The sequence below is a fragment of the Mesoplodon bidens genome (genome assembly GCF_964165515.1).
Source record: "Mesoplodon bidens genome assembly, chromosome: 19".
Classification (NCBI taxonomy): Eukaryota; Metazoa; Chordata; class Mammalia; order Artiodactyla; family Ziphiidae; genus Mesoplodon; species Mesoplodon bidens.
Genome location: NC_138179.1, coordinates 48,878,670 through 48,890,578, shown reverse-complemented (window position 1 = coordinate 48,890,578; position 11,909 = coordinate 48,878,670). Strand labels below are relative to the sequence as shown.

At 44.8% G+C, this 11,909-nt stretch overlaps 1 protein-coding gene across 5 annotated transcripts; it reads right to left on the bottom strand.

The window, feature by feature from the left end:
• Positions 1-1,175: 1,175 nt before the first annotated feature.
• On the bottom strand, positions 1,176-11,311 carry RDM1 (RAD52 motif containing 1). 5 transcript variants are annotated; one of them, XM_081218273.1, is made up of 7 exons: positions 11,184-11,311; positions 10,404-10,583; positions 6,453-6,575; positions 5,893-6,073; positions 4,846-4,944; positions 3,109-3,194; positions 1,176-1,654 (listed from the first exon to the last, which is right to left on the bottom strand). In XM_081218273.1, the coding sequence occupies exons 1-7, from the start codon at positions 11,277-11,279 to the stop codon at positions 1,553-1,555; spliced, it is 867 nt and encodes a 288-aa protein (XP_081074399.1). In that variant the 5' UTR covers positions 11,280-11,311; the 3' UTR covers positions 1,176-1,552. The 5 variants fall into 5 exon arrangements, 3 of the variants coding, with proteins under 3 accessions (XP_081074399.1, XP_081074400.1, XP_081074401.1); XM_081218274.1 differs by having other exon boundaries at positions 1,177-1,654; positions 5,905-6,073; XR_014013909.1 differs by lacking the exon at positions 1,176-1,654 and having other exon boundaries at positions 3,117-3,194; positions 5,893-5,982.
• Positions 11,312-11,909: the final 598 nt, after the last annotated feature.

Below are 11,909 nucleotides of genomic sequence, written 5' to 3'. Positions count from 1 at the left end.
TTAAGTGTCTCCAAAGGCCAGGCGAGGGCCTCCTGAGGACTGGAAGTTTCCAGTTCCTCAGGGGCCTCTGAAGGCTGAGATGGAGCCTCCTGCGGAAGTGGAGGTGGTTCTACCACTTCAGTGGGCTCTGGATGCTGAGCCTGGGCCTCTGCCTGGGGTGAAAAAGATTCAACCTTCTCAGGGATCTGTGGATGCTGAGCAGGGACCTCCTGCTGGGGTAAAGATTCAGCCTCCTCAGTGAGCTCTGGATGACGAGTTTGGGCCTCCTGCTGGGATGGAGAAATTTCAGCTTCCTCGGGGGGCTCTGGAGGTTCATCTGGGCTCCCCCAAAAATCCCTAGGTAGGCTCTCCTCAGGATAAAAGGCGTCAATACTGGGATCTAAATAATCACCCTGCAACTATTGTTCTAGACCCTGAGTGTTTTTTTCAAATTGGCCTGTAGTTCCAACAACAACTTTGGCAAGCCGTTGATGCTGAACTAGATCTTTCTTCAGGTTTGGGGGTGAAACAATAAACTTCATTGGTTTTGAGCTCTTACTACCTAGAGGTGGAACAATTATTTCAAATGATTGGTGACCTTCAGCCTGATCTAGACCTATGTGTTTAGTCTTACTTTTGTGTCGAGAAGGCAGAACCAAAGGCTGATTCTGATCCCAGTCTAGCACTGGAACCGCCTCTGAGATCTTTTCATGCTGGGTTTGCTTGTTATTCAGATCCTGATGTGGAACAGCAAACTGATCTGGCCCTATAGGCAGCTCTCCAACGGAATCCGTGTCCGGGTATGGAGCCTCAGTCTCAGTCACCTCCTGATGAGGCGGGGCCAACATCTGGACTGGAGACGAGGACGTCAAGTGATTAAAGCCCCCGGCTTCTGCCAGGGGTGTAAGGGCATGGGGCAATTTGGGAGGGGGGTCTGAGGCGTATGAAGACCAAGCCTCAGTCAGCCGCGGGGGGTTGGGGGTCACCTGGACAGGGCCCAGGGCCCACTCCGGAGGCTGAACTGCCTGGACTAGAAGCCACAGTCGTTGCCACGTGAGGAGGAGCCGTGGGGCGCAGCAGCGACACAGAGGCACAGCCAGGACATAACATGCGGCGGCTCCCACGCGCAGCGACCCAGGCCAGTGAGGAGCCGGAGCCACATCCTCCTTCAGAACCGAACTGAACCATTATGCCAGCGCCGCGCCGGCTCACCGTTAGCAACCGCGCGCCCCTCCCCCGCCTAACGTCCCACCCGTTATTAATGACATCTTTAGTTACGCCACCTTTATTAGGCTCGTGCGGAGATCCAATGCGGGCCACCAGAGTGGGCCCTTTTCCCAGAGTCCCCAGGGCGCAAGCCATCTTTACCCTTGCAAAGGCGACAATTACCTCCTGCCGGGCCCTCTTCCCAACCCCGCCCCGCCCTCCCTGGCCCCAAACAATGAGGCGGGATTTGGGCTGCAGACCCGAGTGGCCCCAAACTCCAGCAGCCCAGGGGTGGAGGGGGGTTGGGAAGGATGCAGAGCTTCCCGAGGAAACCACAGGACGTGGCATTCTGGGAAATTCAAAAGTGCTAGTCCAGTTCTGGCAATCTGAACTCTTCCTCCTCGAAGCTGAAGTCTGAGAGACATTCTTCCTCCCTTTGGCCACACGGCTGACAAGAAAAGTAGCTGACCTGCAAAATGAGCACCAGTCAGGGTGGCGGGAGGGGAACACACCTTACAATTATTCTAAAATGTTGCCATTTCCTCCAAACTCTCAGTATTCACGTCTCATTATTCATTCACCACTCTGTTACTAGGGGTTACCACGGAATCAGTGATGACTCCAGAACTTCTGTAGGAGGGGTTGGGGGCAGGTGAGCAATTCATTCTGGGAAAGAGTCTAAAACCAAGTGAATGGCCCTTTACATTAGCATGGGAAAACTTCCCCCATCCCACCTTGTCTCAATAGAGCCATTAATCTAGAAAAAACTACAGTGTCACTTTTCAGAGGTCTACCCTGTGTGCAGACATGGAGAAGACACTTAGAATGTTAAAGTCAGCATGTTAAGTAATTTTCTTGAAATACTGTAACTAGCACCCAGTTTACTTTTTTCACAGTCCTTTTCATAATCTGTTTAATTTTAGTCCTTTTTAATTGTCTGGTACACCTTTAACACCTAAACTCCAAGAGAGAAGGAGCTTCATCTTATTTCCAGGGCCTAGCACATAATGGTTTCTAAATGGAACTGATTCCAAGATTGGCCTCATTTAGGAATGGATCTGTTGTTATAATCAGGTTTCCGAAATCTTTAGTAGCAATATGGAATCCTTTCCTCTCACATTTCACAGGAAGCTAGACTTCTTAAAACCCAAACATGGATATGTTTGAAGTTTCCTTGACTGATTTAAATTGAATTAAAATAATTATTTTGTACAGGAAAAACTTCCAAAATTTTTACATTTTTCAGAACATAACCACCTTTTCTTTCTCTACTTTCTTCCCTTCAAAACAAACTTTGCAACATTGGGGTGAGTTAAATAATCAGAAATCTAGCCCCAAAGTAAGCTCTCAATGACATGAAACACATTTTTTGCTCCTTTTTAATAAAAATCCTATATGCAGTACATTAATGTTTTCTTTTAGAAATTACGTTGACAACTTAATCCCTAATTCGAGGCATCCATATAATTGGTTTACAGAAAGGTTCTTCGGCAAAATATTTAACACAAGATATATATGAGACGCTGAGATCTGGGTAATATACCTTACTTGAAAGGCATGAATAGTTTTAAAACACTGTAGCATAATCACACTTAAGGCCATAGTTACTTTGTTCCCAAATCCCTGCAATTCTATTTGAGGGGAGTTCTAAAAGGCCTGTGTCTTCTCCTGTGTCCACAACTGCAGACGTACACTGATGGCCCTCAATCCTGCTCTCCAAACTTCAAATAAGGGGCCAGAGACAAGGCTCGGGACTGGGAAAAGTCCTAGAAATTCCCTGCCTCAAAAGCAGTTTCAGAGTTTCACATTTTCCTAAGGAAGACAGAGCTGAGTAGACATGCCAAAGTCTTCCAAATCCTGCTGGTTGTTTTGAATTATGGCTACACTGGCTGTGTACCCCCTTGAGTTTTTATCTCCACATACTTGAATTAAATCCTGTAGTTCCTCTTCGATTCTAGCATCTGTGACCTCTTCACAGGGTCTATATGCCACAGCTATTTTACCACTTTCTGAAATAAAGTTAACAAGGATCAATTCAGAAGTTTTCTTGTTCTAAAACCTCCTGTATACAATGGTAGCACCCAATAATTAGACATTCTTTTGATTTCTAAAAGCAGAAAATAAGAGCATTTTCCTAGGAGTTCCCTCATCTGACAGTTTTTATCATAATTATTTGTGAAAAAATATATAAGAAGTATCAACTTTGGTTCAAAAACCTTTATGATCTTAGAAATAAGAACTAAGGAATAATGACATAGCAATTAAAAGCCGTGGAAACAAAAATGTTCAATCACAATACAATGAAATAGGAAGGTGTTAGGTGGGGGTCAAAATGAGTTCAAACCTGGATAGATACCACTGGACTATAATAGATACTTCATATTAGAAGCAAGGCAAGTGCCTACTCCTTGGGACCAAAATTCTACCAGATAGGATGAACAAAGCTTTGGAGACAGAGACAGAGAGGGAGAGCATTTGAACACTCTACTGGCAGAAACTGGCCCATGTACCTCTTGGACAATACAGCTTTCCTCAAGGCAAGCTAGAGCCACCAGGCTTTTTGGTCTAAGGAGTTTGGAGTACATATAAGGAATACCTTGGCATATTAGGGACAAACAACCCAGACATTTAGTTTGGTTCTTAAAGGTTGTTACCCAGAGTTGACAGCTGATGGAGATTCTGCCTGATGACCAGGGAAGTCAAACTTCACTGGAAGGACTGCCCAGGTGGGAAGGCCAAGACCAATCCAGGGTCAACGCTTACAAGCAAATAAAGTCTCTGACAACTTAGCTAGGATTTCTCAGTCTCTAAGCCTGCAGGGCTGTGAAGCAGGGGAGCAATTCTGTTCCGGGAATCTACTAGTCATAAAGTTTCCTTTGGGCACAGCCTGTGACATTCTCACCGCTGTATAACTCGATAGGGAACACAATCAACGCTATTCAATAGCATGACCACTTTCAAGGCTCACAAAAACGTAGCCGATTATTATATAAGAATCATATTCACCCAATATATCAGAAATGAAAACTGAAATTAAATTAATTCCAAAAACATAATCTAATAAACTCTTCAACAAGAAAACAACAATGATAATAATAATAGTCAATATATTTTGTCTGCTTATGCCTGCTTTCAGGCACAGTTTTAAAGTTTTTTACATTCATCATCTCATTTACTCTTACAGTATCCACCATTAGGTGGTAAGCTGAATTACTAACCCTATTTGCAGATAAAGAAATTGCAGCTTAGCGATATTAAATACCTTCAAATGTCTCTGGCTAGAAAAACCTAAAATTGCAACAACAACAACAACAACAAAATCTAAGAGACAAAGTTAGGACTCAAACACAGGTGTCCAAGGCTTATAATCACTACACTATTCTGTATGATAAGCAAGCAATTGAGGAAGAACTGGATCAAACACTTTCTGTATGAACTGAGGCAAGTCATTCTACATCTAAACACTGGGGACAATAATATTTGCTCTCGTTTTTCTCATAAATGCCACAAAGAACAAGTTGAAGACTGCTGAAAGCATCTGGTGAATGAAAGAATATGTAATGTTTTAGATAACCATTATTTTCATCCAATTAACTTTTCAAGTAACTTTATTTGCTCACTGAAACTGAAGTACTTCAAGGACAATCAAAAAGGTCTTACCTAAGGCCACAATCAGCAGTTTCTGGAATGCATCTGTCATAGCCTTCTGAATAGCAAGCTTCTGGGTTACCTTCCTTTCCATAAGGAATGATAATGACCCTAAATCCAACCAAAACAGATGAGTTTAAAATGCCTGTCTGCATAACTGATTTCTAGGTTATGTGTGTAAAACTAAAAATGCATCTGTGATTCTTAGATCATTATCTTAGTGATTAAGGGCAGGCACAACACTGGGGTACGGGTGAATGTCTCTGTTGCAGGTATACCCTGGCATGGCACAATTTTACTGCTCAGATCTATTCTGGAAGTTCCTAAAATACTCGATGGGAAATGCAAACCAAGAACGTGGCACAAATCTCATATTACTCACAGATTTCAAGTGGACAAGCTGAGGCTACACTGCTACAGACCCTGCTCTCCTGTGCGTAAAGGGCTGGATTCATACAGTGAGATAGATTTGGTGGTAGTGCAGATGACCTGGCCTCTCCTGAACCGTCACCCACTCAGGTGGATGGTGGAACCTCCTCCACTCCATTCGCTAACAGCCCTGCCTCTGACTTAAAACCCTAAGCCCAAGTGCCATGGATTCTAGGAAAAAACTCAGTACCAGTTGGAATCCCCTTCCTAGGGATTTACATTTACTTTTTCCGCTCAGGCCCTTCTATAGGAGGCAAAGGACTGAACATTTACACAAGAGTTTATTTCAATCTTTAGACAATGATTCTGTTGGGATAACTGAAGGCCAGAAGACATCTGTATTTGAAGGACTATTTTAGCACAAAACAAATTATTAACCAAAAAAAAAAAAATCAACTAACTAATTTTCCCTCCTCCTAAGCTTCTTGGCAGGCGGTCAGTTCTAAAATGCTAAAGTTTAAGGTGCTGTCAGGTATTGCCTAAGATAAAAACCTATATTGTCAGGCAGAAAAATTCTGCCCAAGGCTTTAGTGGCTTAGAAAAGGTGATGATGTATCTGAAAAGTTGAGTTTCAGAAAGAAAGGAAAAAAGAGAAATCCCACTCCCTTACCTCCCCCCCCACACACATACTGGAAAACAGACCTTCCTCCAACTTATCCAAAGGTTCCTCAGCCATGCCAACTCCGGGACTCCTGCACTCGTGGGAGGGCAACACCACCTCTAAAGCACAGAAGAACTTCAGGCTTTGCTTCTGAAGTGGTGTCACAATATCTTCATTTTCCCTTTCTTCAAGGTTAGAAAGATCCTGAAGCTGTTAGGATTTTGAATTAAAGGCTAGACTTCAAAAATATCCTGTTGTTAGAAATAAAAACTGAACTCCAGCAATCCCAGGTAATAGTTTAGGTATGCAATAGCTTCAAAATCAAGTGAGACTTGCAAATGAATGACTAGATATGGACAACTATTTTTTATTATATACCATACAAACACTGGAGAAAATTACGGACACCGCCATCCAAGTCATTGAGATTATCACTAATTCTAGGTGGCAGGCCAATGCTCAGATATTTCCATGTGGAAGCCTCCTCTCACATCTCCTCCCCATAACCTTGTTCTATTCTCCTCTCTAAAGTCTAGGAGTTCAACGTTGAAAGGAGTCTGGTTAGTCAAAGAAAATCTACAGAGTTTACCTTGATGATCCTTTTTGACCACCCATTGAAACCAAAGTAGTAATTTGCCAATTCCTGGCATCTGGAGCTGTTTAGGGCCAGCGTATTATGTTGAACCGCCTTATGTCTGGTGCCGAGACGAACCTAAAGACATAAAAGACCTAAAAATATCACAACCCTACATAGAGACTTATTTTGGATATACCTGAGATTTATCAATACCAATTTCATAGAGTGGTTGTGAAGATTAAGGAGGACATTTTAAGCAATGAATTCACAGTCAGCCCTAAATAAATGTTATTTATTACTTTTAAGTCAGTACTTTTCTGCATCATTTCCAGGACCCCTGATTAACCGGAAGGTTCCCTGACCTCTGGTGGTGAAAGTGATGATGAAAGCAACCAAGGAAGCGCAGCAGAAGCCTATTATGGGGCTGGGGGTAAGCAAAGGAAGTGAACTGTTTTAGTCATCTCATCCTGTAGCCCCTGCTTGAGAATATGACCTGAAGAGGAGATAAGATGGACCTGCCACTGAATCAGGACCTTAATCTGTAGCACCCCCTCCCCAAGTTACTAACCCCTGTTAGAAGAGGGAATACGTATACCTCTATAAATGTAAATAAAGCAACCAAAAGAATTAGAGGTTTGGGCTTCCCTGGTGGCGCAGTGGTTGAGAATCTGCCTGCTAATGCAGGGGACACGGGTTCGAGCCCTGGTCTGGGAGGATCCCACATGCCGCGGAGCAACTAGGTCCGTGAGCCACAACTACTGAGCCTGCGCGTCTGGAGCCTGTGCTCCGCAACAAGAGAGGCCGCGATAGTGAGAGGCCCGTGCACCGCGATGAAGAGTGGCCCCCGCTTGCCACAACTAGAGGAAGCCCTCGCACAGAAACGAAGACCCAACACAGCAAAAATAAAAATAAATTAATAGGGGCTTCCCTGGTGGCGCAGTGGTTGAGAATCTGCCTGCTAATGCAGGGGACACAGGTTCGAGCCCTGGGCTGGGAGGATCCCACATGCCGCGGAGCAACTAGGCCCGTGAGCCACAACGACTGAGCCTGCGCGTCTGGAGCCTGTGCTCCACAACAAGAGAGGCCGCGATAGTAAGAGGCCCGCGCACTGCGATGAAGAGTGGCCCCCGCTTGCCACAACTAGAGAAAGCCCTAGCACAGAAACGAAGACCCAACACAGCAAAAATAAATAAATAAATAAATAAATTAATTAATTAATTTAAAAAATCTTAAAAAAATAAATAAATAAATTAATTAATTAATAAACTCCTACCCCCAACATCTTCTTAAAAAAAAAATAATTCAAGGTTTATCTGCATTAACAAGCTTCTTTGAGAGTGCAAATATTTCCAGTCTTAACTCTCTAAATAACTTACATATTACTGTGGATTTTTTACATCACTAGCTCTTTCTTAAATGTCTATTTCCACTTTGAACAGGGTGTAGTATATAAATATAGTCATAAAAATTCAAATAATACAAATAAAGTCAAAGCATTGTTAATTCTTTATTGATTTGTTTGTGCATCTTCCTCTGTCACTAGTTTATGAGCTCCTTAAGTGCTTGAAGGAACCATATATTATTATTTCCTTGTTACCAGAAACCAGCATAGATCTTGGCATATAATAGAGGAGAGATGGTCTGTTGACTGAGTGAATGAAGGAGTACATAAGAAAATGAAATTACTTTCTCCAACTGAAGCTGCCTGCTGGGAAGGAGAAATGAAGACTAATTTTTAAATGTTGAGTGTCGCATGGGAGGCTAGGCCCTGTATGGTGAGTCATAATGGAGCTGTCCTGGACAATAAGGAAGCTTCAGAAGGGCTCTGAGCCCCTGGGTAGTAGAGACAGGTGACATCTGGGATAACCTTGCCACATTTCTTGCTGGCAAACATTTCCCTTCGTGCTACTGAGAAAAACTCAGATACATTTGGCCTTTCCTTCATTTTATTTTAAGATGTTATTCTCTTTTCTGTATTTATAAAAAATACAGGGGAAAAAAGATAAGAAGTATGTATACCTGCCAATGAATAAAAGAACACATAATTGGAAATTCCCTGCTGATGCAGTGGTTAAGACTCCATGCTCCCAATGTAGGGGGCCTGGGTTCGATCCCTGGTCAGGGAACTAGGTCTCACATGCATGCTGCAACTAAGAGTTCGCACGCCACAGTTAAGGAGCCTGCGAGCCACAACTAAAGGAGCCTGACTGCTGCAACTGGGGAGCCCACATGCCGCAACTGGGGAGCCCTTGAGCCACAACTAAGGAGCCCGCCTGCTGCAACTAAGTCCCGGTGCAACCAAATAAATAAATAATTAAAAATTTAAAAGAACGCATAATTAAAGTAGGTAACGATTTCGGGGGTGTGGGTAGTAAACTAAGGCTCTGCATGAAATAAAGAAATCTAATATGAATGCCCTTTCCTCTCAACTCTATAGTGACTTGTAGAACATTTTCTTCATTACTCTATCAGTGACGGGCTTTATGCTGTGAAAATCTCAGAACCTAAACTTATGGAATGGTCTTATTGTCCAATATAAGAAAAGAACTCATTACTCACAGCTGATACCAAGTAACTGTTTCATAATCTTTCCAGGACCATCTGTAATATCTGACTGGTTATGTGAAACGGTCACAGGGTCCGCAAATTAAAGAATGTCTGACACAAAATCATTTCAACCCCAGGGAGTACAGCCAGGATTGAAGAGGGTGTTAAACAGGGTACAGAAGTGGGAGGTAGTGTACCTGGAGTCACATCTGAGGAGAGTTCTCAGATTCAATAAAGGTGAAATCAGTGAGTAAAGAAATATGGGTGAGAAGAGGCAGCAAGGTCAGTAGGAAGTAGCCAGAGCAAGAAGCCAATCAGAGAAGACACACAATTATAAAGTGAAAGGTCTGGGAACTCTAAGCCTCACTCACTTATTCAGAGGAATTGAAAAGGTCCTTGAAAAAGGAATGGTGGCTCAATGGAGGCACATAATGAAATGCTAATTCTGGGGAGGTAAAATTGGATGGCATGTTAATATGGAATAAGGTTTCTACAATGCATTAAATAATATTTTAACCATTTTCTGGAATCTGAAGGGAGTTCTGAATAGGCAGTTTGAGAGTGATGATGATGATGAAGCCTCCTTTATGTTACATCTGACAAAAGTTTGGCAAGCTTGGGACTTCCCTGGTGGCACAGTGGTTAAGAGGGGACACGGGTTTGATCCCTGGTCCTGGAAGATCCCACATGCCGCAGAGCAACTAAGCCCGTGTGCCACAACTACTGAGCCTGTGCTCTAGAGCCCGTGAGCCACAACTACTGAAGCCCGCGTGCCTAGAACCCGTGCTCCGCAACAAGAAAAGCCATCGCGATGAGAAGCCCACGCACCGCAACGAAGAGCAACCCCCGCTCGCCGCAACTAGAGAAATCCGGCGCGCAGCAAGAAGACCCAACACAGCCAAAAATTAATTAATTAATTAATTAATTGATTTAAAAGAATCTGTCAACCTCACACATTTAAAATCCACATAAAAGTAAATATAAGGAAGACTCTTGTGAAGATTTCTTAAATTAAGGGGCAGCATAAAATGACATGGGGTTTAACATCAGTTAAGTTTGGGTTTGGCCTCTAGTTTCCACATTTACTGTCATGAACCTTAAGTAAGTCACTTAACCATCCTGAGTTCGAGTTTCTTCATCTAAAAAAAAGAAAGAAAGAACTGGGGAACTGAGGGATCCGTGGAGCAGTGCATCTGAGAGCATTCTGTACACCACAGTGCTGTACAAACGCTGGCCTTTTTTTTTTTTTTTTTTTCCCTGGGATCTTAGTTCCCCGACCACGGATTGAACCCGGGCCCTCAGCAGTGAAAGTGCAGAGTCCTAACCACTGGACCGCCAGGGAATTCCCGATGGCCTATTAGTTTTAAATTCAGCACTTCATCCCAGTAGAGCAAGGAATTCCACATTTGGACCCACCTTCACTGGAGATGTCTGAAAAAGCTGCTTCTGGTCGCATGCCTTCTGGGCCCTGTGGGCATCCCTTGCTGAATAAAACTTGATGATGGCATAGAACCCAGGACCGGCCACTGCTGCGTTTGGGAAGACTCGGACCGAATACAGAAGGCCAAACTGGGAGAAGACTGTGAACAGAGAATGCTGTAGGGTGGTCCCATGCTAAGTAAGTGCAGGAAATTTCACGCCCAGGAAACCAAACCGCCCATTCCCTTATATTCCCCCAGCCCTTCGCCACAGGCAACTGTGGTGAGCCTGCAACTCCAAACACTTCTCATTTCATGAACAAGGTTCCCTCTGAAATCCTAAGCTTCGAAAAGCATTAGGAGGCAATGCCGTCTGTTGGGAACTATTTCTCAAAAATCTGTGGGGGCGGGCTTCCCAGGTGGCACAGTGGTTGGGAGTCCGCCTGCCGTTGCAGGGGACGCGGGTTCGTGCCCCGCTCCGGGAAGATCCCACATGCCGCGGAGCGGCTGGGCCCGTGGGCCGTGGCCGCTGGGCCTGCGCGTCCGGAGCCTGTGCTCCGCAGCGGGAGAGGCCACAGCGGTGAGAGGCCCGCGTACCGCAAAAAAAAAAAAAAAAAATCTGTGGGGCGAGCTGACTGCTCAGGTCGGCTCTAGAACTAAGATTCCTCTCAGCGGATACCACAGGCAGATGAGGTGCTGAAGCAGTGCCCCGGGGCGCCCAGTTACTGGGGAGCGGGGCGGCTTCCTCCACCCCTCCTTCCGCCCCGGCTCGGCTTACCTGCAAGGCCTCGGCCGTGGGTCCAGAGCTCAGCTCCCACACCAGCAAGGTTTTGTCACCCCCGATGGGAACCGCAAAAGGTACCAACTCCACCATCCTACCGTCACCGCGCGTGCGCGGCTCGGGACTCAAGCGGCCTGCGCCTGCGCACGCGCGCCCGCGCTTTTTAAAAAAGGGAGTCTGAGGGGCGGAGCCAGCTCGGTGGGCGTGGAACGGGGGCGGTGCTTGGACCTCTCCCTCGCCCCTCCCACTCCGGGCTTGTCTCTGCCTCTAGCTCCCTTTCTGCAACCCCCGCGCCCAGAAGTTTTGGAGTTTAGCGTTTCTATTCAAGTGTATTTTTAGCGTAGAGTCCAAAGTGTGAGTTTCCAGGATCGAATGGTGCGGACATCTTTATAGCAGCTGGCTTCATCTTCAAACTCCCAGAGAAGACTAGAGTACTAAGTAGTTAGCGCTAACTATCCACTGAACTTTAAAAATTTAGATTTCCCGACTCTGTGTGAGAAATGACCACCAAAGATGCAATCCTTCGACTTGAGTGTTTTCATGAGTCTTAAATATGCAAATCAAGGTATAACTCATTAAAGCCATCAACAGTCTAGTATGAAATTCTTAAAAAGCTGGTTTATAGCCCATTTTCCTAAAGTACCCCCAAATCACCGAGCACATTTCTCCATCCCCACCATGACTTTCTCCACCTCAATATATCAGACCCTTAGCCCCACCCAT